The following is a 27531-nucleotide window of genomic DNA, read 5'->3' on the forward strand; positions in this document are numbered from 1 at the left end:
CTTCCCATGGAGGGGGATGAACAGGAAATGAGTCTCTATGATGGAGAAGACATGCCTCTCCTCCAGTGGTGGGGCTCCCATTCTGCTGTGCTAGGGAGCTCCTGCACCCTTCTATCTGGGTAGGTGAAGTAGATGGTACTGCATAGCTGTATGTGATCCTGTAATTTCAGTGACTGAAGGCCTAGTTAGCACAGCTGATGTTGTATGAGTCAGCAGGGGGGACTCTGGTACCAGGCTCATTTGGTCTCAAATAGGCCAGAGGTGTCAAAAAGAATGATATCAGTTCACTGGGTCCTGTGGGTATCAAAAAGTCAGTACTGGAGGAAAGGCGGTCAGTGGATTTAGATTTAGCTGGTACTAGATACTGCTGGCATCGGAGTCCAGAGGAACCCATCTTAGGCCAATGGCTGCCCTTCCACTGCAAAGTTCAAGACAAGCCCTAACACATGTTGACAATTGTGACCCAGTTCTGAGGGTATCCTTATCTCTGGAGTGAGGCTCTTTCCTATCCCTACTCCAGAAAATATAACCTTAGGCTGGCATCCCTTCTGAGCGTGCTTGGAAAAAGAGCGGCAGCTTGAGCAATGGTCAGGGATATGTCCTTCACCTAAACAAATCAGGCATTTAGAGTGACTATTGTTGAGTGGCACAGAAGCATCACGAGGAGCATGTCTTAAACTCCGAAGATGCAGCTTTCCCATTACTGGGGGACTGCGGCCCTGAGCCAATTAACTATGTAAGGAAAATTAATAAAAATGTTCTTTTTTTAAGCCACTGGGCAAAATAAAAGTTAACTAACATCCTCATAACTAACAAATCACTAACGCTAACTGCAACAGTCATAGAGATGCAGGCAGACGCTGCAAGGGTTCTATCTCACAGCCTTGGGCAGTAAGAAAAAACTAAAGGATGGTCAGGCTCTCAGTACCCTTTATGATGGAAGTGGGGATAGGGGAGCATGAAGACATCTAGGGCACAGGCATAGCCCCAATGGACACTGCTGGTCAAAAGAATCTGATCTTATGTGAATAGGGCACATGTTCCTCAAGAATGGAATCCACATGGACAATCATTTGAAGAAGAACATTCAGGAATATCATTGCAAAGTTAGAGAACGAAGTGAATCTGAATCTACCTGGGCCCTATCAGTGTAATATCGCCACACCTCACAATCTTTAATATGTTCATCCTAACAGCACCCCTGTAAAGTATGGGAGCACTATTACACCTATTTTATGGATGCACTTGGGGCTTGTCTACATGGGGACACTCGGGAAAATTAATTTAAATTAACTAAAGATATGAATTTAAAGTGGATTAGTTAAACCAGATTAAACCCCTGTGTGGACATTTTGATTCAGAATTAAAGCAGCCTTAATTTGATTTAGCTTAAGCTAAAGGCCATTTAACTTCTGATTCAGTGTCCACAAAGGGGTTTAATGTGGTTTAACTAATAATCTATTTCAACCATTAATTTAGATTAATTTCCCTAAGTGTCCCCATGTGGACAAGCCCAGAGTCAAGCAGGAAGTATGTGGCAGAGCAAGGAACTGAACCCATTCTCCCCTGACCCAGGCTAGCACTCTAATCATCCTTCCTCTTTAAGCAGGAAGACCCAACAAGTTCCATTCACACTGCAGTTGTAACTAACTCAGGAAACCCAGGTACAGCAAGGTTTTTCCCTAATTTGTTGACAACCTGGTTGAAAGTTGTAGTATGAATGGGGGCTGAACTCAGTTTTTGCCCAGCTCTACTGAGGATGCATTTCTTAGCCATATAAAATACTACTTTAGATTCCTTGGAACTACTCTGTATTGTGTGCTGGTAATTTAACAAGATTTGTCATTAAAAAAATCTTTCTTTCTCCTCTTTTTGTAAGCCACCTCCCTCACCTTCTGTCATTTGAGTATCCCCAAGTAAAGATTTTAATCAAATTATTTGTTCAAATAAGGGATCCAAAGAAACTAATGAGCATATCCCTTTTCCCCAGCCAATCACTGTATCGCTGTTACCTTGTTCAAAGAATACACATACACTTTTCCTTGTTCCTCTTTTTCAGTTCCCATGTACATAGGAGCTCCAACTAGCAGAGTGTCTGTAAATGAGTCTTTATTGACGTCAATTGTAGTAATAACACTCCCAAAGTATGACCCAATCTGCAATAAAAACATTCGATATATTTATTATAGGCGAGACTGGTAGCACTACCTAATATTACAGAGGCTCAACATTTCCCATTATAAGACCCTGTTTTCAGTTGCATATATCTTTGTGAGACATTAACCATTTGGGCTGAAATTTTACAAGTGAGGTTTCTGCCTTAAGCTGCATTTTCTGGAAAAATTCAGCCAAAATGGTTCACCAATTTCTGAGAATCAGACTAGAGAAATATGTTTTTTTGCCTTTTAGAAAAAATGTGGGGACCTTTCCCTTTAACTGCTTTAGCACCCCCTTGCTTTGGGGCAGGGAATTGAAATTTGGTAGGGAGTGGCCTTTTTGTCAGGGATGTGCCTTTTGCTCTTCCTGTTAAAATCTGCCCAAATGTGGACAAGTTATAAGCCTTTGAAAAATATCTGTTTTTAGTTTTAGTAGAGAATTAGTTTAGTGCTCCACCCTCCATAACTCCTACGTGTGACCAGACTATTCATACACCATCCCCACAAAGAAAATGAGCATGCCGAAGCCCAGGGATATGGGGAGCAAAGCCAGACATTCTCTATAATTCCTGCTTCTGCCGCTGTGGAATGGGGTGCTCTAGAAGTAACAGTGAGGAGTCTGTCTCTCTGGTGCTCTCAGTGACCCTCTCTGCTGGTACCCAGACAGCAAGGAAGAGGAAGCTGTTTGACACAAATCCAGAGCGCACAAAAGCCAGACTCAGGGGAAAGGAAAGGAGCATATTAGAACAAGGAGCATTGTGAGGCAGAAGAGAAAAAACTATGACTGGGATGTGGGGGGAGAGTCTAGTATTTGTTGGGTAAGGAGACTGGGCCTGGGAGCTGGTGTCAGGGGAGATGGAGGGGAGGCTGGCACTGCTTGGACAAGGAGACAGGGAGCCAGTGAGGAAAACTCTGTATGTGTGTGTGGGGGGGATGGGGAGTGGCACTGGGATCCAGTTGGGACAGGTCAGATGTGGAGCTGGGAAGAGAAGGGGAGCATGGTGCTGGTTTGACAAAGAGACTGGGAATAGCATGAGAAGCCTGAGGAGTGGAGACTGGGAAGGCAAGGAGAATGGGATGGGATGAGGTGCTGGGGGTGGGGGGAAGAGTAAAGACTGGGGCAGCTACAGATGGGAGGAAACAGGACAGAAAGGGTCAAGCTTGGGTAAGAAAACTGGCAGAAGGTTCTGTGACTACTAGAGTACACTTCCCTTCAAAGCCTGGAATGGAATACAAGACTCTTGAGTCTCACCATTCCTCTGCCGTCAGCAAGTATCTACGTCAGCCATTGGCAGTGTGTGTTCTCATCCCTCTCTGGGGCTGCTCCGCATAGAGGATGACAATCTGCTATTGCTATCCTTTACTCCATTAGTTCAAGAGGCTGAGATCTGTACAGTGGATCTAAAGGTCCCAACTCAGCTGATGAACCATGTGGATGTCAATATGATGCCATATGATGGAATTTCTGATGTTTCAGTTTGCTTTTTTTAAAACGTAGGAAATCTCCCCCCAACCCCCCCCCAAAAAAAAAACTGATTAAAGGCTATTAATAAGATTGCAATGCCAAGCACTCAGAAGCTAGGAAATGCCAGAATTAGGGTTGCCTGTGCACCCTTAATTTGGCCCCCTTGTGCATTTGTATTTTGATATAGTCTTTAATTACATGACCACATAGTAGTTTTTCCAGAGGACTCCTGCCTCATTCAGTGCACCAGATGGATCTGCTCTGAGGAAGGATCAGGGTTGTGTAGTGACCCCTCTCTTATTTGCTGCAGAAGTTGGAAGATGTGTAGTGAATGAAGTTGGAGATTACAGGATGAGAAAGGAGTGACTCATGGTTAAGTCTAAGATTTACTCACAGCAGTATTTTTAGTAAAAGTCATGGACAGGTCACGGGCAATAAACAAAAATTCACGGCCCATGACCTGTCCATGACTTGTACTATAAATACCCCTGATGAAATCTTAGGTGCTCTCAGTGGGGCTCCAGGGCATTGCTGCTGCTCTGGGGGGAGGAGGTGCTCCAAGGCACCGCTGTTGCTCTGGAACAGCAGGGGTGTGTGCTAGGGCACCGCTGGTGCTCCAGGGCAGGGATGGGTGACCTGGAGCACAGCTGGTGCTTGGGGGTGCGGTGGCCTGGGAACCGCAGCTGCTCTGGGGAGGCCTGGGCACCACAGGCTACTCAAGCAGCAGCCGGTGCGGCTGGCCCCAGAGCCGTCCAAGCAGTGGCCGGTGTGGCTGGCCCTGGGGCTGCTCCAGCAGCAACCAGGATGGCTGGCCTCAGGCCGCCTGAGCAGTGTGTGGTGTGGCTAGCCCTGGGACTGCCCCAGTTGCCCTGGGGTCAGTCGCACCGGCCGCTGCAGAAGTCACGGAGGTCGCAGGAAGTCATGGAATCCGTGACTTCCATGACCTCGGTGACCGACTTGCAGCCTTACTCATGGTTAAGGCAGTTGAATGAGGTCCTGGAAAATTGGGGTTTGAGTAACGTACAATAAATAAGATATGGGGCCACACACTGAATGAAGAAAACAAAATATTGAATAGCTGTTCATAAAATGAGCGACATCCATCTTGTGCACTGAATAAGGCAGTGTACCTGTGGAAAAAAAAAATGTATGCAATCATGTAATTAAAGACTGTATCACAATGCATGTGCGCACAGAGCCTGAATTAAGGTTGCACAGATAACCTTAATTTGTATATCTCCTAAATTTTGAGTGTGTAACTTTGCAACTTAAATGTTCTTTTAATGTTGGGTGTCTGTGTGTTTATCTGTGTGTGTGTGCACACATCTAAAAGAAGATTGCATGATGTACCTGAAATTGTGTATCAAGAACACAGTTAGACTCTAGCTTTCTACTAAACTAATGTATAAGCTTTACAAATGTAATCATAATAAAAGTTCATTATGATGACACAGTATGAAATTTGGATGAGTATTAAAAAGGTTTCTCTTGCCTTCAGTATACAAATATCACAATTCTCAACCACATCCGAGCTGTTCTCAGGCATACTTGACAATGGCAGCAGTGAAGCTGGTTGTGATTCCCTGGTCCCTGGCTGCCCAGTGGAATTTAAAGCAGCAGGGGGCCTACTGTAACTTTCACCACTAGTACAAGGTGCTGCAGAATTTGTACTAGTGGGGAGATCAAGTGTAGTGGAATTTAGCTCAATCACACCCCTGCTCTGCCCTGCCATACCCACTCCTCTCCGAGGATACGAGTAGCAGCTGGTATAGGAGGTGGCTATGCCACCTCCACTAGCTATACACTGGCTGAGATTCCCTGTACACGGGGAATTCTCCTGGGGAAATAGCTGGTTGGTTTAAGTCCATTTTGCATTCTTTAGTAGACAGGAGAATCCTGTAAGCATGTTAACATCTTATACTTTATGAATTTCCCTAAGATGCTTTTCTGATCCATAGTTTTCATTCAAATTACATTGTGAACAGTTTTTTTTACTATATTCCACCTGCATTTTAACTGTGAAATACATGCTTACTTGTTCTCCATTTAATCGCTGTAGTATTTTTACATCTCCTCCTACTATTTTGTAAACGATAACTTGGCCTGTGTGATTATAGCGAGGTTGCCCAGCAATGTATAGCACATCTCCAGGTGTTGATGCTGAATTTATAGTGTATCCTAGGGGAAGTAAAATAATTCAAGATGTAACATTTACAGACTGCAGCAGCAATAATTGCTGTGATTCAAAATCTTAAGGTCCAATATTGCAAAAACACATACAAGTGTAACTTTGTTTCCACGAGGCCCTGCTAGCAGATGTGTAAGGGTGTGTCTATGTAACCCACACACCTTCTGGGTGTGGTGTTCTGTCCCATTTAGTGGCACCAAGACCACTTAGAGAGTGTTAAATGAGTCTGTTCTACAGCCTTTGCTAACAGCCAGTTGGCTTTTAGCTCATGCTGTAGAGGCTCATGCACTAAGCTCCAAAGGTCCCTAGTTCGATCCTGCCCACCGACGACATGGGTCTGTCGGCGTTATGTCTACACTGCAACTGGGAGTGAGCCTTCAAGCCCAGGTAAATGGACCCTTGCTACCTTGGATCAACTCCCCTGGGTCTGAGCTCAAGTGATTAGCCTGAGCATCCGTTGGTGCTGTAATGTCCACACTGCTATTTTTAGCATGTTAGCTTGAGCCAAACTAGCACGAGTCAACCTGCTCGGGCTGGGAAGCTTGCTCTCAACTGCAGTCTAGACTACGGGTTGGCAACGTTTGGCACGTGGCTCGCCAGGGTAAGCACCCTAGCGGGACGGGCCAGTTTATTTACCTGCTGACGCGGCAGGTTTGGCCGAGCGCGGCCCCCACTTGCCGCGGTTCGCCGTCCCAGGCCAATGGGGGTGGTGGGAAGCGGCGCGGGCGAGGGATGTGCTGGCCGTGGCTTCCCGCCGCCCCCATTGGCCCGGGACGGTGAACCGCGGCCAGTGGGAGCCGCGATTGGCCGAACCTTCTGCGTTAGCAGGTAAACAAACTGGCCCGGCCCGCTAGGGTGCTTACCCTGGCGAGCCGCGTGCCAAATGTTGCCGACCCCTGGTCTAGACTGACCCAAAGGGTTTGGGTGTTGCCTGGTCTACATTGACTGCAGAGTCACGGTCATATTGTGTCATCTAAGTCGATTGGTCAAACTCGGGTTCTAATATGATAAAATATTGTATTTTAGACATGCCCCTGAAGTCCAAATCTTCCTGGCCACCTGGAAGCCAGGACTGTATTTTGTAGGGAATATCTTTTTGGAAGAGTTTTAGAGAGAACACACAAATTTCATAGGTCAAAGGTTTCAGCAGGATCATTTCTCTTACCTAGATAAGCTGCAAGAGGTTCATTTCTTTCTGAAGACTTGTCACGAAATGTATCATTTCTTGGCATTAAAACCATGTTGTCTTTTTGCATGATTACTGTCCCATTCCAGTCATATGCTCCAACCGCTCCAAGCATGATCCAGTCCTTACATACAGAAAAAAAAACAAAAAAACAAACAAAAAAAAACATTGCTCTTTACAGGAACCATAATCATCATCTCTGGATTTTCTTTGATATTCTTTGATTTTTGTTTCACATATACATGCAATATTTACCCTTGCCTTTCATACATTAGTAGTTCCTCACAATCATAAAGTGAAGTCACTTTTCATCCCATTTTTATTAACAACTTTGGGCCAAAGGAGTAAAGGCAAAGTGGAACATGCCTTATTCCACTGGGGGATGCAGAGTCAGATAGCATAAGCAAGACAGCAAAAGTAGCCAGGGCAAGTCCAGCTGGGAAATGCACTCATTTAATGCCATTCCCGGGTCGCCTCTTAGTACAGTGCTTCTATTGATCTCCAGATGGATTTTAAACCCCTAGGGGTGGATCTGCTGATCTTTTGTGCCTGCAGGAGTCAGTCAATCTGGCCTTCCAGAAAAAGTAAAGGTGTCCCATTTCCAGCCTGCTGAAATACCAACAAATCCATTCCTGCAAGGAGGTTCTGATCTTGGCAGTTCGACCCTTTGGCTACTGCAACCATATACAGTACCAAATGGATCTTAAGACTTCCTTTGGCTGGCAGTCTGCATACTATCTGTGTGCAAGGGCGAATGATCTCTCTGAATCATAATTACCATGTTATATTTGATATCCCTCAGTGTAAAAGTGGAGAGATTGTATTTCTGAAACAGAGTATTTGTGCAAGGTCAAATGAAACAAAGTCTGTTGCTCAGGTTTTCATCAATGCTAAACTCTAACTGCATTCAAACCTGTGGGGGTTTCACATGGGCCAGTTCATCTGATGAACTTGCCAGTTCATTCCCTCTCTCTTTGTGTTGTTTTCCTTTGCCTCTATTTTTTTTTCTTAGGGTGGAGGTCTTTCCATCCTTTGGGCCTAGTATTTAATTGACATTTTAATTTTGTACATTGTCTAGATCATCACAATGGGAACAATATTATTTTCTAAAATAAATAAAGAGTTAATGATTTCTGGTTACTATCAGTTTTCAGTACCCTGCACTGATGTTCCATTAATATTTACCACTTAGAATTTCTGTATTTGAAATAGTCAATGTATTAAAAAATGCTATACCTCTAGTAATACGGAACTTATATATTTCAGTATTTTATGGTTAAAACTGTCATTTAAGAATATGCAATCCTTCCAAGAGATGGCATAACATCTCTTACTTTTAAAATACAATAACAACAATTTGCATTTATAGAAAACCATTTGCTGATTTAATGGTGCTATGTGAGCATTAATTAATTTAGATTCACAAAACACTGTGAGAGAATTACTTATTCTTATAAATATTTTTACATCCATTTTACAAATGACTGAGTTATTGAGTGCTCCAAAATGTGATACAGCAAACCAGTAACAAAATTGTGCACAGAATCCAGGAATCCTAATTCCAAATCCATGCATTAACCAATAAACAGCTGCTTCCATTCTAAAAATATTTTTTACATCCAAACAGTCCATTTACCTGGGAATAATGAGCACTGAAGCCAGCTTGAGACATTTCCATTTCAAACGAGGCTGCCAGCTGGTCTGTTGTAGCTATCAAACAGGACATTTTAAGCTTTAAACATGTTATGGTTTCAGTATAAAATAATATAATGAAACTCTGACCTGATGGGATGAGATGATGCAATTAACTAGACCGTTCACTAAACACAGTTTACTGTGCATCATTATTTAATGAACATTACAGACTTAATGGCCTGAGTCATTAGTGCTACTGTTAAGAACAAGACGCTGTTTCCACTCTAGTGCATTATATCCATTCTAACGTATTGTATTATAATTGGTTTTAAACTAACATTTGGACTGACCTCAGCCCAACAGGCGCTAGCTTTTTTGCCGCCCCAAGCATGGCAGGCAGGCTGCCTTCAGCGCTATGCCTGCGGGAGATCCCCGGTCCCGCGGCTTCGGTGGCACGCCTGCGGGAGGTCTGACGGTCCCGTGGTTTCGACATACCCGCTGCCGAATTGCCGCTGAATCCGTGGGACCGGCGGACCTCCCGCAGGCATGCCGCCGAAGGCAACCTGACTGCTGCCCTCACAGCAACCGGCAGGGCACCCCTCGCGGCTTGCCACCCCAGGCCGCCGCTGCAGCCCAATGGTAAATATGTTTGGTATGTCTGATCAGAATTGGCCTACCTATTTTTCACTTGAGCTAAGTAAACAGTAAAACCCCTATTTGTGCAACCTTTGTTTTTCTCTCAAATACTCAAAAATGGTAGGCAGCTTTAATGAAAATGTAGCAAAGTTGCCACTCCAGTGCACCACTTGTGGCCAGATATAGTAATGCAACAACACTGCCTCATTTTCCCCAGTGTCTTCTTTGGCTTACTCTGGCCAGAGGAGTGTTCTGGCCCTCTGGTCAGACCACTTTATAAATCCAACACCTTCCAGGGCCTCTGAGCCTGTTACCAAAATCCAACAAAAATATGAAAAGTAGGGCTGTCAAGCGATTAAAAAAATTAATCGTGATTAATCGCACGATTAAAAACATTAATTGTGATTAATCATGCGATTAAACCACTAATCGTGATTTATCGCACAATTAATTGTGCTGTTAAACAATAACAGAAAACCATTTATTTATTTTTTTCTGGATGTTTTCTACATTTTCTAATATTTTCATTACAACACAGAATACGAAGTGTACAGTGCTCACTTTATTTTTATTACAAATATTTGCATTGTAAAAAACAAGAAATAGTATTTTTCAATTCACCTTATACAAATACTGTAGTGCAATCTCTTTATCATGAAAGTTGAACTTACAAATGGAGAATTATGTACAAAAAATAACTGCATTTAAAAATAAAATAATATAAAACTTTAGAGCCTAGAAAGTCCACTCAGTCCTATTTCTTGTACAGCCAATTGCTCAGACAAACAAGCTTGTTTACATTTGCAGGAGATAATGCTGTCTGCTTCTTGTTTACAATGTCATCTGAAAGTGAGAATGGGCGTTTGTATAGCACTGTTATAGCCAACGTTGCAAGATGCCAGATATGCTAAAGATTTAGATGTCCCTTTATGCTTCAACCACCATTCCAGAGGACATGCGTTCATGCTGATGACGGGTTCTGCTAGATAACTATCCAAAGCAGAGTGGACTGATGCATATTCATGTTCATCATCTGTGTCAGATACCACCATCAGAAGGTTGATTTTCCTTTTTGGTGGTTCGGGTTCTGTAGTTTCCCCATCAGAGAGTTGCGCTTTTAAAATTTCTGAAAGCATGCTTCACACTTCATCCCTCTCAGATTTTGGAAGGCACTTCAGATTCTTAAACTTTGAATCGAGTGCCATAGCTATCTTTTTAGAAATCTCACATTGGTACCTTCTTTGCATTTTGTCAAATCTTAGTGAAAGTGTTCTTAAAATGAACAATATGTGCTGGGTCATTATCTGAGACTGCTATAACATGAAACATACGGCAGAATGCTAGTAAAACAACAAGAAACATACAATTCTCCCCAAGGAGTTCAGTCATAAATTTAATTAATGCATTATTTTTTTAATGAGTATCGTCAGCATGGAAGCATGTCCTCTGGAATGGTGGCTGAAGCATGAAGAGGCATACAAATGTTTAGCATACCAGGCATGTAACTATCTTGCAATGCCATCTACAAAAGTGCCATGTGAATGCCTGTTCTCACTTTCAGGTGATATTGTAAATAAGAAGTGGGCAGCATTATCTCTCATAAATATAAACAAACTTATTTCTCTTAGCGATTGGCTGAACAAGAAGTAGGACTGAGTGGACTTGTAGGCTCTAAAGTTTTACATTGTTTTGTTTTTGAATGCAGTTATGTAACAAAAAATCTACATTTGTAAGTTGCACTTTCATGATACAGAGATTGCACTACAGTACTTTCATGAGGTGAATTGAAAAATACTATTTTTTGTTTATCATTTTTACAGTGCAAATATTTGTAATAGAAATAATAATATAAAGTGAGCACTGTACACTTGCATTCTGTGTTGCAACAGAAATCAATATATTTGAAAATATAGAAAAACATCCAAAAATACTTAATACATTTCAATTGGTATTCTATTTAACAGTGTGATTAAAACTGCAATTAATCACAATTATTTTTTTTGAGTTAATCACATGAGTTAATTGCAATTAATTGACAGCCCTAATGAAAAGCAACCATTCCTTCAGCCCAGCCAGGCTCAGTAAGCCTCCTCAGTTTCTACCATTTTCACCACACCTTTTTGCAGGTTCCTGTGTCTCAAATACCACCACTGTCCAGGGGTTAGTACACTCCTCCCCTTGCTAGCAGTTCAGGTAGGCTGCAGCTCATCAGGGTTCCTGTCTCCAGGCAGGCTCCTTGCCTTCCACAGGACAGACTGTTTGTACCACTTTCCCCATCAGCCTCTAACTGTTGGGCTTCCCCTTTTTAAATTCTCAAGCTTAATGGCCAACTAAGATGTGATAGGGTATGGCTAATTAAGCCTCAGATTGCCAGTTAACCCCTTCCAGCCAGGGACAGGGTTTATATGCCTTATCAGAAAGGAATAATTAATGTTAGAGCCATGTGAACCTTCCACACCAAAACCCTAAACTGGGATAAACACAATGGATTTTGAATCCCAACCCCCCCTAAAAGAGTCACTGAGCTTCAGGCAAGACTTGGCTGACATGGCTTCAGACAAGGGCTGAGAGCCTTATTCTTTTCCAACAAGCTACAAGAACACCCCACTCTTTCTTTTAGATGGCTTTGGATAAGGAGCTAATCTGGTGGCCTGGTATGATACTGCATCTTTTCAAAAGACTTCAGGAGGCAGCCAACTGGCCTCATCTTAATTTTCGGGGACTGCTGTCAGTCTAGCTCCTGTTACCTGGAGTGTTAGGGGACTGACAAAGTAGGCTTCCTCACTCTGAGAAGCACAGCAAATATCCTCAGTGGAATAAATAGTCTGTCCGGTCCCCCTTTCATCAATGGCAGGATTAGAAAGGCTCCCTGGCCCAACGCTACATTCAACTAATATCTTTATCTCATTCCGTGGGTTGATACATCCCAGAGAACAACCCATGGTAACAGAGAAAAAGGGGTTGTAAAACATACTTTGAGGTTTGCTTGGCAAGAACCCTCTGTTTGCCTGTAGTCTGAGAACCTTAACTCCAGGCAAACCTCAAAGAATGTGAAACAAACCCCTTTGTAAGAAACCATTGCCACATGCATATTAGTCACCAAAGGCATCAGAGGAAATTCAGCCTGTGAAGTTCAGTACATAAAACACAGGTGTCCATCACTTGAGCAAAAGGAGTAATTTTTTTTGTCAACAATAAGCTATTAATTGCTGTGGTCAGCTACTAGAGGGAGACATGATCACGGGCACTCAGTCAATGTATTATACATGCAGACACAACCCTGTAGATTGCACAAGACCTAAATATTGTACTAAGTCTGAAGAAAACAGGTAATTTTTAAAAGCAGAAAATTCTAATGTTACATATTGGCTGATATTTAATATTTACCATGGCTAGCCTTAAACTCCCCATGTTGGCCTCTCTATGGCCAGTGTGGTAAAGTGGGATCCTCCTGTTCTAGTCTAGAGGACTATATTACAGTTACCGCTTTGAATATAGATTAGAGAATGGTGCCCACTCTAATTTTCCATTTGTTTTTTTAAACTGCGAAACATTCTACAAAAGATGTTTTGTGCAAAAACACTTCTGCCAACCTAAAGGTTAGGTAAAACAGAAAACTGCTGTTAAAACCACAGTCCATGCCATGAGACTTAGAGTCATATGAAAAAGATTATGTACAAAAATGCATTTTCTGGCACAGAATTGAATTGTGCAGTGTTTCTTGGCTTTGTTTTTTGCACTCTCTCTGTTTTTTTCATTTTTTTATAAACAAACAAAACCCGCAAGGAAATACAATGTAAGATTTATGTTAATGGAATGCTGGTTAGACGTAGAATTTAAACACATTAAAGTCAGGCACTTCAAACATTAAGTTTCATGCTGTGCTGCAGAAGAGCACATTTAGCAAACCCTTTCTAGCCAGCACCAAAACCAAGAAGCTGTGTTTTACACTTGTGAGCTACCCAAGGGCAGGGACAAAGTGAATCCTTCCCCTCCCCTAGCAATATTGAGGCCATGGTTGATGCTGCAGCTCTGAAACTGGAATAACTCCAGCTGTGTCTTTGGCTCTGTGTGAGGCAATGACTACAGAATCCACAATCCACCTTGTCCAGCCCCCACACAGACTACACTGCGCATTGGTACACAGGGGTTCCCAGGGTGTTGGGCTCCTTAGTGCATATTCTGCTGCCTCTGAGCGGCTGGACTGCACTGCTTTTGCTGAGTTTGGGGAACTCCCACGCCAAGGAAGAGGGGGTAGGATTTTGCTCTTAGTATTTTCAAATTCTGGTTTTATTATTAAAAATACTTCCGCCAACCCCACAAGCGCCTCAGTCAATGTTACTGTAGAACCTTGGTCCCTACCCTCAGCCCCAAGCCCAGCTTCCCTAAAGGGGCAGCCAAAGATTCTCCCTGGTGCAGATGGCATAGAGCATAGCCAGCTCCACTCCACCATTCCCCCACCCACCCCACAGAGAGGAAAATGCAGCACAGCCAGTGCTCTATCTTACCCTTAGAGGGTGTGGTGAAGTCCTTATGGGACTTCGGCAGGTGATGTAACTCAGAACAGGCCTTGGGTTTCAGCCCCTGGCCAGCCCAGAATCAGTGGGTTGGAAAGAATTTTCAGAGCCACCTTCCTCCCCATCTCTCTAGCTGCACAAAACATAAGCCCAGTTCAGATGAGGATTGATTCAATTTTTCAATTCCTGACTTCTCTACGTTTAAATTATTAACCTTAATTTTGCCTAAACATCATTTTTGCATACAAGTGAAAGTTTATTTTTCCGTGTCAAACAGGAGCTTATTTAAAAAGTCTTTATCAATTTGAAAACATTCAATATCTTGATCCAATGTACATGAAATTAGAAAATTGCTGGAGAAAAGGCTACATTTTCTTTGAGGTATGTAACAACATATGGTATTTTCTCTTTGTTTAGATAAACCTTTGTCTTTTGAAGGCCACTATTTCACCTTCCTCAAATAAACAAAGTTTAAAAGTGAGAAAATTAGAAGTCTTCAAAAGCCAAGAAAGGAAAACAAGAAAATATAACACTTAATTGAAAGAAGCTGTCTAATATTTTAAAACAATACAGTTAAAAATATTGGTACTTTCTCCAGTTAAATGCTTTAATAACAACAAGCTGTCTAAATGTGTCTAAATAGTGGGAATTCTAATTTAAATGTTTTTATAAATTATTTCTTGTATTTATATTATTTCGTGACATTAAAGTTAATAATATCTTTTGGTCTAGCCATAAACAATCCCATTCTAATTATTTGGAAAGATGAGATATTGAAATGTGAAGTATATACAGATGTCTTCCCTGCATAGCAATGTAATCCTTTTGAAAAGTGGCTATAATTTAAGATGAATAAAACAACTTGGTGTTCTGTTACTAGCCACACACTTGAAACACAATATTGACTGACTGGAATAGAGGATGTGGGCTGATTTGGATGGCGGATGTGGCAGCCATTATTACATAAAGGATCTTCTCTATTAAAAATCTGGACTCCATGAACATTTCCAAAAGGAAAGACTAGTTTGGTGCAGCTCTACCTCCTTGCCCAACTATCTTGTGTGGCAAAGCAATATGTTATAATTAAGGCTACGCGTTAGTGACGGGTATTTTTAGTAAAAGTCATGGACTGGTCATGGGCAGTAAACAAAAATTCACGACCTGTGACCTGTCCATGACTTGTACTATACACCCTTGACTAAATCTTGGGTGGGAGGTGGCCTGGGGAGAACCTCAGGTGCTGGGGGGGGGCATCCCAGGGGCACTTTGGGAGCTGTGGGAGGGTGGCCCGCGACCCCTGCTGGTGCTAGGGGGGAGCAGGCGGCAGTGCATGGCCCAACACCCCAGCTGGTGCTGAGGGGGCAGTTGTCAGGGCTTACAGGCTCCCTATCTGGATCTGCACCTCCCCAGAAGCGGTGACATCACCCTCCCTCAGCTCCTAGGCGGAGATGTGGCTAGGCAGCCTTGCGAGCTGCCTCCACCCCGAGCGCTGGCTCCGCAGCTCCCATTGTCTGGGAACCGTGGCCAATGGGAGCTGAAAGTGTGATGCCTGCAGGTGGAGGCAGTGCGCAGAGCTGCCTGGCCATGCTTCCGCCTAGGAGCTGAGGGATGTTGCCACTTCAAGGGAGCCTCCCTGAGGTAAGCGCCACCCAGAGCCTTCACCCCCTCCTGCGCCCCAACCCCCAGCCCTGAGCCCCTGCCCACACCCAAACTACTGCTGCTGCTGCGGGGGGAGCGTTGGTGGCCCAAGACTGCCCCAGCAGTGGCTGGTACAGCTTGCCAGGGGCAGCCTGAAGGCACCGGCCGTTGCAGAAATCCCGGATGTCCCAGAAAGTCATGAAATCTGTGACCTCTGTGACAAACTCACAGCCTCAGTTATAATCAATAACTAACCAACATTTAGGAAGTAGTCAGATACTACTGTGTGGAGAGGCACTAAAGAAAAATGTTGGAAAGACAGACATGGTAAAATATTTCATCCTTTAAATCAAAATGCACTCCTTTCCCAATAGTTTCCAAAAATCACCTTGTCCCAGCAAACACCAGTGAAATGTAAAATGAGACCAGGAGAAATTTAGAGATCCATTGCGTCTTATATTATATTTAACACTTCAAACTCCAGGTAAAGTTTCAAAGAAATAAATATAGGAGGAAGAGATTTGGTACTGTTGGTGTGTTACCACAATGGTGCTTAATACAGTGACCTTCTTTACTTATTTCAGCCTACTGTCTCCATCTACTCAACCTCGGAGCATAGCATTTCACATCATCTACCCTTACTGATAGTTATTGCAAGACAGTTGTAAGACCAGCATGCTAAAAAATGAACATATAATGTATTGTACTTTACCCAATAAAATACATCCCCAAGAGCAGGTGATCCATTATTTACTTCAGTCATAATGCAAGGATACATTAAAATTTTAAGAAATTTCATACCTTCTAGGGCAAATATTCTCTCTCCAAGTGCTTCAACAATACTAAGAAGAGCTAATTCATCTGAGACATTGAAGAAATGCTTTTCAGTAGGTTCACTTGCAATTGATTTTATTTCCTCCACAAATTTCTCTGTACTTAAATTTCCTCTGCTGTAGCTACCAAGAATCTAAGGCAATAAAAAAATGTCAAGAATATATTTCACACATTATATTTTAAAGACACATTTTAGGCAGATTGTCAGTGCATACTGGGAAATAGTACCTTAGCTTAATTCAATCCACTTAACACTAGCCCTACAGTGTCAGAAAAGCACTTTTGGTAATGTGAGATCATGAATATTAACTTTAAAGTTTGTCTAGAAGTTGACACAAACTCTTGTGTTCCCTTCAAAAAAACAGATTCTCACAAACATCAAATTTAAGGGAATATATATACATCCAGAAACCTCCATAGAAGTGTGAATTTAGAGTGGGGTTTTCAAAAAAGCTCAACTGCGTTCCCACTGGTATCTTCAAGGAGTACACATTTATGTAGGGTGACCAGACATCCCATTTTTAAAGGGACAGTCCCATATTTAAGACCTCCTGCAGGTGTTCTGACTTTTTCTTAAAAACAGGCAAATTGTCCCATATTTTACGTCTCCCCCCATCAGTACTTCTGGGTCCTGCTGCTGGCTGGATCCCTGCTCGCCGGCTGCCCATTCACCAGCAGTGATTGGGGGGGGGCGAGTGGCTGAGGATGGGGGGTGGGGCTGTGCAAGGCTGGTGGAAGGACGAAGATGCAGTGTGTAGGGCTGGCTGCTCCCCCTGCTGGTCCATCAGCGCAGCCTGTGCTGCATGCCGGCTCTCAGCCAGCAGGGCCCCGCCCCCCGTCCCATTTCCGGCCAGCAGTGGCGGTGCATTGCGAGCTGCGGTGGCTGGTAAGTGTAGGCAGGTGCCACGTGGCGGCTGGTTACATGTTGCCTCTGCTGCCCACCCATCAGCCCTTTACGTGCTCCTCCTCTCAGTGTCCTCTCCCTTCTTTGCCTCTTCATCCCCCCCAGCCCCGCTGCTACTTCATATCCCCCCGGCGGGGCACATTCCGCTCCCAGCTGTGTGGAGAACCAGCCCCTGGTTGAAGCACTCAGCTCACCAACAGCCTGGCAGGCAGGCTCCTTCCTTCCCCCACTGCCTCTGGATGGGCCAGAATCCCAGAAAAGTCCAAAACCCTCTGGCCCAGGGCGCTGGCCAGGAGGAGCCAAGCCCTGCATGTGCCAAAGCCCTGCCCAGCGCTGACACGGGGAAGCCTCTCTGCCCCACGGCTAAGTGCTGGAGTCAGTGGCGGCTCCAGGCACCAGCGCTCCAAGCACGTGCCTCGGGCGGCAAGCTGCGGGGGGCACCCTGCCGGTCCCTGCGAGGGGGGCAGTCAGGCAGCCTTTGGCGGCATGCCTGCGGGAGGTCTGCCAGTCCCGTGGATTCGGCGGCAATTCGGCGGTGGGTATGCCGAATCCGCGGGACCGGTGGACCTCTTGCAGACATGGCGCCGAAGGCAGTCTGCCTGCCGTGCTTGGGGCGGCAAAAAAGCTAGTGCCGCCCCTGGCTGGAGTTGCTGGGGGAAGTGATTTCCAGCCTGTTTGTGCCCCAACCCTGCAGGCTCCACAGCAACCCCTCTCCCGCCCCCCCCCCCCCCGGGGCAGGGGCTGCACCCTCTTCACCTGCTCTCCCCCCGCCCTGGGTCTGGTCCTGTCCATAGGGAGCATGGGGCTGCTCCGTGCCCTCGCACCCTCCCATGCTGAGCCGGGTTCACTGACGCCCCTGCAGTCGCAGGGCCCTGGTGCACAAGGCATTCTTAGGCTTAACCCCTTCCTGCCTGCGCTGGAGCTGGGGGACCAGAGGCAGCTGGGTTATGTCAGTGGCCAGCAGCAGCCTGGAGGTGTTCGACACTGTGCGGGCAGGAAGTGACAAGCTGTTTCCAGCCACAGGGGAGTGTGTGTGTGTGGAGGAGAGATGAGCTCTGCAAAGACAGCGGCCAGGTCATCTCTTCTGTTCCCCTCCCCCTCCTCCCTGTGACTGGAAGCAGCTCCTGACCCTTCCCTCCTGCACAGTGCCGAAAAGCTGCTGCTGGCCATATTCTGGTGTGAACCCTGGCAGAAATCTGGGTATGGGGGGCATGCGATCCTGTGCTCCTCCTCTCCCCCCCCCACGTGTTGCCTCGGGAAGACACAGAGCCAGGTACCAGGAGAGGCGGGTCTGTCCTGGGGGCCCAGCCAGGCATGGAGGACAGAGAGTGCCAATCAGGGATGGTCGGGTAGGTCGGTCACCCCCCAGTGTGAGAGAGGTGTATGGGAGTGTGTGTGTGTGTCACCTCTCACCATGTGAACCCTAAAGCCTTAAAGATAAGAAGGTAAATAAAAAGAATCCAACTACTCAGTATTTCTTTTTAACAGGGGCTCAATCAACTTGATTGTAATTTGAACGTTTGTACTGCATAGTTCTGATTGATTGCCATTGAACTCACTTGAATAAGAGTAATTTTACCAGGTGTCCCATATTCAGCAAAGGGAAATATGATCACCCTACAGTTACGCCAAGGCCCAGCTTTTCTGCAGATATCAGCCATATCCACCACAATGATCACGTGTTATAACTGCTGTTACCCTCATCCTTCCCTATATCCTACAACATTTCTAAATCACCCATCAAGTTACATCATAATTTAGGCCACACCCCTACATGCGATGCACAATTTTAGTGAGGTCCTGTCAGGTGCAAGGATCCACCAGTTCATATCACATTGCGGTATCAGGGGCATAGATTGTATGCCCTTTGGGGCAGGAGTACTCTCTTCTATTTAAGTGTCATAAAAATTTATGGAATTATAAAAATAAACAACAATAAAGGGCACCTCTATGCAGTGCTAATGACTAGACTCTATAGAATGGTACTGGAAATCAGGAAAGCTAGGTTCTGTTCCCCACTCTGTTGCCAACTTTGTGAGGTCTTTGTCAATTATGTAACCTCTCCATGCCTCAGTTTATTCAACTGCAAAATGGGAGACTTCCTTAATTCACAGGGATGTTGTGAAGGTTAATTAACTGAACTTTGTAAAGCACTCTTAGATTCTTGGATAAAATTTTCCCCATGGATTACAGTATTATATACTACTAGCGATAGGCCAGAAACTTATCTCCAGGTCCTAATTCCTCTGGCTTTTGGGGAAATACAGATCCAGATAGAGACCTGAATTTTGCTAGAGCCCATCAATAACTATGACATTTCAGCTCCACATGGGATTTTTAATTTGGTGAACTCTTGCTAAATGAAGGAAACCACCACCAAAGCCTCATGTGTTACCATCTGCCACTACTAAAACACTGGCAGCCTAAGACCAAATATTGTTTTCTTCTTAAAAACCTGTGATTTGTGCCATTTAGTTACACTGATGTTTACTATTTAAACAATTAGCAGTGAGCTGCTTGGCCTTGCAGGAACAGTACTTCCTGATAGCATTGTTCATGAGTGGGGGTAGCAGGGAAATGGATTCTTGGATCTGGCAGTTATCTGCTCTGCCTACAAAACCTGGAAGCAATACAACTGTGGTGTTCCTGTTAGGAGCAGTAAAGAGAAACGTGATCCTGAAGAGGGATTAAAAATAAACCAAGTACTTTTTAAAAAATCAACTAGTTAAATATAATGAGACTAATTCTAGTGTATAGTTACAGTAAATAGTTCACACACAAAAATATTTAAGGACCTCATGTTTCTCTGCATAGGTTCTTTTCACATAGGAAATAAAATCTCAAATTTTATCTTCATTCTCCCCTGGCTGATAGGATTTGCCCCCCTCCGTGAGAGAACAGCTTCGGTATCCTAACTGCATAGATCAATGAGGAATAAAATGATTAAAAACTCTTAAGAAGTTGCTGGATGATTCAGACTAATTCACTCAATTCACTTTTGCTCTTAACAAATAGATTTTACATGCTTCCTCTCCTACACACACACACACACACACACACACACACACGGGGATGGATTGATTGGCCTTTTCTGATGTGTTATAAAATTGGAAAGATATATTTTATGTTCTTTAAGTTTCTCTTATTTCCCCCTCTCTCTTGAGCAATTATAGCTCCATAAAGATGCTGTGAAATAAACTTTTTAACAGGCATTACAATTTAAAAGATGAAACATGCTTTTAAGATCTAAATTTCCCTGTATCATTTCACTTACGGCAATAGAAAATCTCTGAATGTTTTCATGTTCACAGTCCTCAATCACGTTTGCTAATTTGTAATTGTCGTGCGATTCCCCGTCAGTCACAATAACCATTACTTTCTTTACTCCTCTTCGTGCACCACGAGCCTCAGTGAATGCCTCTTTCCTTTAGGCAACATACATAGAATACAGAAAAGCAAAATACCATTCTGATTTCACAGAATTTTAAAAAAATGGATCAGAGACTAAACTACTTGTTATCAACCAATAAGCAGAGGGGAGGCATAAGTACTTAATCTGATCAAATGTTAATATAAATACCAATTATTATTATAACAGTCTTTAGCCAAAGATTTTTACAAACTAATTAATTATTCATTAATTAATGTTTCATGGTGTAATAAAACCAGAGGGACAGCACAGTCATTATCTACAGGGTGCTTGGAAAATGGAGTGCAGGACTTTCTGTTCCAAAAACGACAGGTTTCTCCGGCTTGTATCAAAGGAGGATATCTGGTAAATGCATTGTCTCTTGTTTGCAGCCACAGATTCTTTACATAGGTGACAAGGTCAGTCAACCATCTAGTAATTACTTGCCAATACTTGGGTCAGGTAATCAGAACGAGATTAATAGTCACACCAGTAGCCCAACATGGCTGTCTGAAGATGGGCAATGAAGTGTTTTATAAGAATATAGCAATCCTGCTATGACTGAAAAACAAACATCAGACAGAAAGGAGAAGAGAAGAAAGAAGAACATAATGGATGGAATTTTCAAAAGTTCTCAGCACTGCCTAATTCTGATCCCATTGTATACAATGTATTTTGTTATGGCAGCATTGCTGTATTCTTCTGAGACACTGCATAATCCATCTCCAGCCAGCTATGTTGTGCCTCTATTGTTATTGTAAATCTTTTTCTAATTACCTGACCCAGACCTGTTGGGTGACCCACTGTAAGGTATTTGTGTCTGTAAATAACATATAACATGTTCACCAGCTATTCTTCTTCGGAGTATGTAGCAGTATACATTGTCTTCAATGGGAGCAAAGCTAGATCAATGTTGAACACTTTTGAAAATCTCACCCCTACATTCTTTTCTCTTTCTTTTACGTGTACTGTGAACTCTGTCTCTTTCAGTTACCTCACAGCCTAGCCTGATGGATTCACAGTGCTGATCAAATAGCTGTCCACATCAGTTGTATGAGAGTCTGATTTTGCATTTATTGTCTATTCAGCAGAAGCCAGAATTCATGTATTGCAGGTAAGGGAGGATTCCTAAAGTAACAGTATTCAGAAAAAAGGACTTTAATTCTCCCTGCATGCTCAGTGCTTGAGAGCCAGTACTTTCAGAAGGTTCTGATGCTCAGCATCTAATCGAATCACAGATTCTTCTAAGTTTGGGTCTGAGAGAATGACTCTTACAGCTTTCTACTACAGGATTTGTTTTACTGAAGAGTATCACAGTACTGAGCAGAGCAACAGAAGCAGAAACATCAGTACCAATCCCTCTACCACTCAGCTTTAGAAGTACCCATGACTGTTGCTGTGCTCATTAACTTTCCCTTCAGTGAGGTTGCTTCCTCCTTCCCCTTCCCCCACCCCATTTGAACACTTTGATCCTGACTGAAATAGGATGTTAAGGTATGAGGAGGAGATGAGGTCTGAATAAACTACAGAAGAGAACAAAATAATGTAATAAATTGCATTGCCAAGGGGTTTTTTGGTAGATTGTGATGTTATTAAATACAATAATAGAACAATTAAAGCAGATGGTGTCGCTCTTGGAGCAATATAGACAGACTAGTTAGCTAGGTAGATCTATGCCATGTCTGTAGATAGAGAGGGAGATAAAAAGATAGACAGACAATGAATACTAAGTATCAGTGTTCAACTCCCATTTTTTTCACTCAAATTCCCTCCACACTTAACAAAAATAAGATATAAAAAACAAAGTTTATATAGGAAAAAATAAAAAGAACATTTACCACAGCGTGGGAAAAATTAAAAATATAAATCTTTCATATACACAAAGTTGCATGTGTTATACAGGCATAAGGATGTGTTAAATAGAGCTGGGTGAAATTTTATAGCCAAAACTATTTTTCAATAAATAATGCAGCTCTGGCGACATCACAATATTTTGTGAATTTTCCGGACTTGTTTATTTAGAAAAAACAAAATTCTGGAAAAATCAAAATGTTTCACTTTGACATTTTTGAAATGAAACATTTTAATTTTTCAGTTTCAAATGAATTTTTGTTTCTAAATTACCTTTAATTTTATTTTAAACATTCAAAAACCTTTAAAAATGGGCAGCATCAAAACAAAATATTTTAATTTTGTCAAAATGATTTTTTTTTAATTTCCTATTTACTGAACAAAAATTGTTTTTGGCTCTACTCTAAATTTACTCCTTATTTAAATTAAATCTACTACTAAAAAAAACTCCATTATTCACATAGCTTTAGTATTAAGCCTAAATAGAGAAAAAGCTAGAAATGATCATCATACCAGAAGTAAACAGAACAAACACATTCCAATAAATATGAAATTTCCCCCATCTTTCGGTCCTTCCAAAATTAGGCAGAACCCAAAGCAGCCAGCTAATAAGCAGATGAATGGAAAAAGGGGAGATGCGCAGAAGGAACTTCTAACACTTATTTTACTATATATACAAAGGTAAAATTTCAGCACTATAGAGTATATATGTCAGATGCGAAACCTCTAGACTCCTTGGGAATTGCAGGTTCAAATCCTGGTAGATTCAATTCATCCCTATAGCCTTTTAAGAAAGTTAAATTAACACTACAATTAACCCTGTAATTTACTGTATGGAGGTATTTTAGACAAGACTTTAAAAAACAAATTAACCTGTTCTGCATGGTTATGAAAGATCCCTCAGCACTTTTCTTAAGATTAGGGGGTTGTTCAGTGTATCTGCTCTGTGCTGGTTCACTGCTTCCCTCTACCCAAGAGGTGACTGCAGTTGTGAGGGACTGCATGAGAACTGTTGTAAAGGCAGGACAAAATCAGGACTTTTTGTCCATCTCTCCTTCTAAAACTTTGCTAGTTCAGATATAATGGAAACCAGATGCAAACTACACCGGATTTTGATTTGCAAAATCAAAATCTATAAAAACCAAACCTACAAACACATCTGATTTTATTAATCTCCACCATAACTTATCCTTACTTTATCAAATGGTATGCACTTACCTTGCTGTATCTATTCCAAGGGCTGTCATAGTTTGTGCTCCACCTCTTTGCTTTATCGCGCTGGCTGCAATCAGTACATTATCTGTTGTCATGTAAGTATTGAGGCTAAATTCATGGACTACCTCTTGCCCATATTGAACAATTCCAACCTGAAACAAGCAATTTTTGTTCAAAAAAAGCCCTCAATAATGAACATTTTTGTGATCATCACTCTCTCTCAATGGGTTAAATACATGCCTGTCCTGAAGGCCAGGGCAATGGGTATGCACAACACAAGTCCTGGGTAGAGCTGTGTGAGTAACTGATTGGCAGCCAAAAAAATCAGGAAAAAAATTCATTTCAGGTCAATTCAAAATGAAAATTTTTTCAAAATTTCCAATAAAACAAAAAAGGAAAAATAATTATTCAGGCCTAATGAAATGTTTTGTCCAATTCCAAATTAAACATTTGATTTATTTTTTGATGTTTTAAAACCTTTTTAAAAAATAAAATTGAAGTTTTTTTTAAAGAATAATTTTGAATAAAAAAATTAAAACATTTAATTTAGAAAATGTCAAAACAAAACATTTAGACTTTTTCAGAACTTTTTTTTTGTTTCAGCCAAAACAATTCAGTGAATTTAACACATATTCATAAGATGTTTAGGTTGACCTGAAGATACTTTTTTTTGGCAAAAAAAATTTCATCCAAAACATTTCATTCAGCTTTAGTCCTGGCGTGAATTTCTCCTAAGATAAATACATAGTTTGCATGTGAGTAGATTTGTTTGGAAAACAACTATTGTGTTTCATAAAACATACTGAGGTTTCAAAATTTGGTTTTGGACTTTTTCACAAAAGGGGAGGAGCGGGTAGTAGGAGCAAGACCAACCCCAGTATAGCTAATTGCCTGGTGGTTAGGCCATTCGGCCAGGGGTTAGGAGACCCAGATTCAAGTCTGAACTGGGATAGAAAAACTCTGGCTTGAATCCAGAGCCAGGCCAGTGTCTTAACTAACACATTGTAGAGAGTCTCCCTCTCACCAGTTCTGTGCAAAAAAAAAAAAAAAAATTGTCTAGCTCTACAGGTGAGCTTTCACAAGTGCCTATGGAGTAAGAGGACATATTTCACATCCAATAATACTATAATGCTTTTAAAATACATTTCGGTTATACCCAATATACTAAAACTAGAAGTATCACTAATGTTTTCAGGCTCCAGTAGGAGATGAAGATCACAGTGATCTTTAGCTTGATCAAGAGCACAGTGCTCTCTGATTTAAGGGACAGCAGGGAGGGTAGTGCAGGCTCAAGCCATTCTCCCAGCAGGAGGTAAACCAAACCAATAGTTTCTTTATGCTTGATATGTGCCAGAGGGGAGAACTTGAATAAAATGGTGGCTACTGGAAAGAAGGGAAACCCAAGAAGATCTCAGCTGGACGTGTCTTTGTGTGAGAGCTTGACACACTGAATTACAGCCAATCTGCAAATGCCTGAGGGAACCTACTGCAAAAACAGAATGTAAAATAAAAAAAAGATAAGCAGTATTTCTAAATATTAATTAATTTCCCTCATTCATCTCAGTCTCTTTTAATGTTTTGGCAGGTTCTTGACTGCTTTTACTGGGAAAAATCCACACAATATTCCATTAGCATATTTCAATTTTATGTTAAGCTTTACGATTTATTGGTGTTATTTAGGGTAATGCACTATTATGTGGCATATTTATATTTCACCCATCTATTATTAAAATCTCTGTAACATTTAGGTATTGAGGATCAATAAGACCTCTATAATGTTTATACAGTCATATTATTTTATAGGTGGCTTGGTGTGTGTTTTAGACTTGCTTTATGGATGTGTTTCTGAGACAATTTTATAACATTTCCCTCGGCCTATGAAAAGTTTTTGTTTACTAGCATGCAGACTGATGATGCTAGTATGGGATAAATAGCCTATACTGTGATAAAATAAACACTGACACTGCAATAGTATCATTAACCCCATGGTCCTGTTAGGGGTATGATTATAAAGGGATATGACAATAACAGAGAATCCTATCACCTTTAACTTCCGCATCTCAGATTTGCTTGCTTTTTCTAAAGGAAGAAGATACATAAGTTCACCCCAGTAAGATAAGTTGCACCCTTTTAAAATTGCCTCTAAAAATGTGCCCTTCTGCTCCTGTAATGAGGAATATCCTGGGGCTGTGTGTCCCTGTGGATTCTGCACAATGTGTAACTCTTGTTTAGATTACACAAGAGACTGAGGCACACATGGCATTTACTGTTCATAGGATATGTGTGGCTAAAACTGTATCCCTTGTCAAAGGTTAAATTCTGAACCCCGTGCCTCCGAGGCACCTAATTTTGTGGCATGTGTTTTAACTGCAGTTGAAGGAGAAATGTGCCCAGTCAAAGGAAGCTGGCTTTCAGTGATTTCTTTTTCTTAGGGTATGTCTAAACTACGAAATTAGTCAGTTTTATAGAAGTCAATTTTTTAGAATTTGATTTTATACAGTCTATTGCGTATGTCCACACTAAGCACATTAAGTTGGCAGAGTGCGTCCTCACTACTGCGGCTAGCATTGACTTACAGAGTGGTGTACTATGGGTAGCTATCCCACAGTTCCTGCAGTCTCCGCTGCCCATTGGAATTCTGGGTTAAGCTCCCAATGCCTGATGGGGCAAAAACTTTGCCATGGGTGGTTTTGGCTACATGTTGTCAGGCCCCTCTCCCTCCTTCCTTCCGTGAAAGCAACGGCAGACAATCAGTGGGAAAGGCCAGGAAAGAATTGTTGTGTTTGCTTAATGGCAAAAGTATCATGCCTCACTAGCGATCCTGCCCGAGCCATATTAAACATAAATCTCTAATGTAATAGGAATGGAAGGTTGGGCTTTTGGGGGCCTTTATACTGGGCACACATCTGACTGATGTAACCTTGCCTTAGTGGGACCATGATCCTGTCCAAACTCCCATACCTCATCAGACTACTAATCCCGATCTTACTTGTGTAAGCAGAGTCAGGATGAGCTCTACCCTGACATCTGGTGGTGAATTATGGCGAGTGTGGAAAAGAACTCTGGGGGGTGATCTTGTTTGCTTAGGCACACCCACCTGACCTAGCATGAGCCCATGGCAGCCCAAAATGGTCACTTTGGCTGCTGTGGGATCCCCAGTTTCTCTGTTATTGGGGCAGGAGGAATAAAGTGTTGTTACCCTGATTATGTGAATCAAGGACAATGAAACTGTTTTATGACAGAGGGTCTCACCATCACCTAAGTAGCACTCGCTAGACAAGGGACATGGGTTTCAAAACCCAGTGAATTGAGAGAGGATGGAGACAGGTATTTGTACCTGAAAGTATAGGGCCCAAAACACCAATTGCACCACCTCCTCTCTCCACTATTGAATAGCAGAGCTAATTTTGATTCTATTGAGAGTCTACTTACAGGCTGCTATGTGGAATTCACTTTGGGCCAATGGTGCACCAGCACTGGAGCTTCCCTACTACAAGCTGAAATCACTAAAGAGCTAAAGTTACTAAGAGCTGAGATCACTGAGTGCTGTGTTAACTAGTGGGGGAGCCTGAAGCTATATTGCTAAGTGGCTGGCAGAGCGAAGCAGTTTGCGGGATGGCTGGTGGAGTGGCTGGCAGAGCGAAGCAGTTTGTGGGACGGTTGGAGCGGCCCATGGAATGGTGAGCGGAGCTGAGCAGTTTGAGGGATGGCTGGTGGAGCAGAGCAGTTTGTGGGATAGTTGGAGCGGCCCACGGAACAGTGAGTGGAGCTGAGCAGTTTGCGGGGGTGGCTGGAGGAGCAGAGTGGAGTGGAGCAGTTCATGGGGTGGCAGGAGCGGCTCACGGGACAGCTGGTGGAGTGGAGCGGCTCATGGTGAAGGCTGCAGCGGAACCCCAC

At 42.7% G+C, this 27531-nt stretch overlaps 1 protein-coding gene across 1 annotated transcript in view; it reads right to left on the minus strand.

Moving 5' to 3' along the window:
* ITGA1 (integrin subunit alpha 1) overlaps positions 1-27531 on the minus strand; it is a 121077-nt gene that overhangs the window by 43301 nt on the left and 50245 nt on the right. The window contains exons 7-13 of the mRNA XM_054031426.1: positions 23638-23786; positions 20434-20584; positions 16223-16388; positions 8632-8705; positions 6975-7119; positions 5657-5799; positions 2013-2156 (exon numbers count right to left, since the gene is read on the minus strand). Coding sequence (XP_053887401.1) covers positions 2013-2156; positions 5657-5799; positions 6975-7119; positions 8632-8705; positions 16223-16388; positions 20434-20584; positions 23638-23786 — 972 coding nt within the window. The remainder of the gene's footprint in view (positions 1-2012; positions 2157-5656; positions 5800-6974; positions 7120-8631; positions 8706-16222; positions 16389-20433; positions 20585-23637; positions 23787-27531) is intronic.

This window comes from Malaclemys terrapin, chromosome 6, assembly GCF_027887155.1.
Source record: "Malaclemys terrapin pileata isolate rMalTer1 chromosome 6, rMalTer1.hap1, whole genome shotgun sequence".
NCBI lineage: Eukaryota > Metazoa > Chordata > Testudines > Emydidae > Malaclemys > Malaclemys terrapin.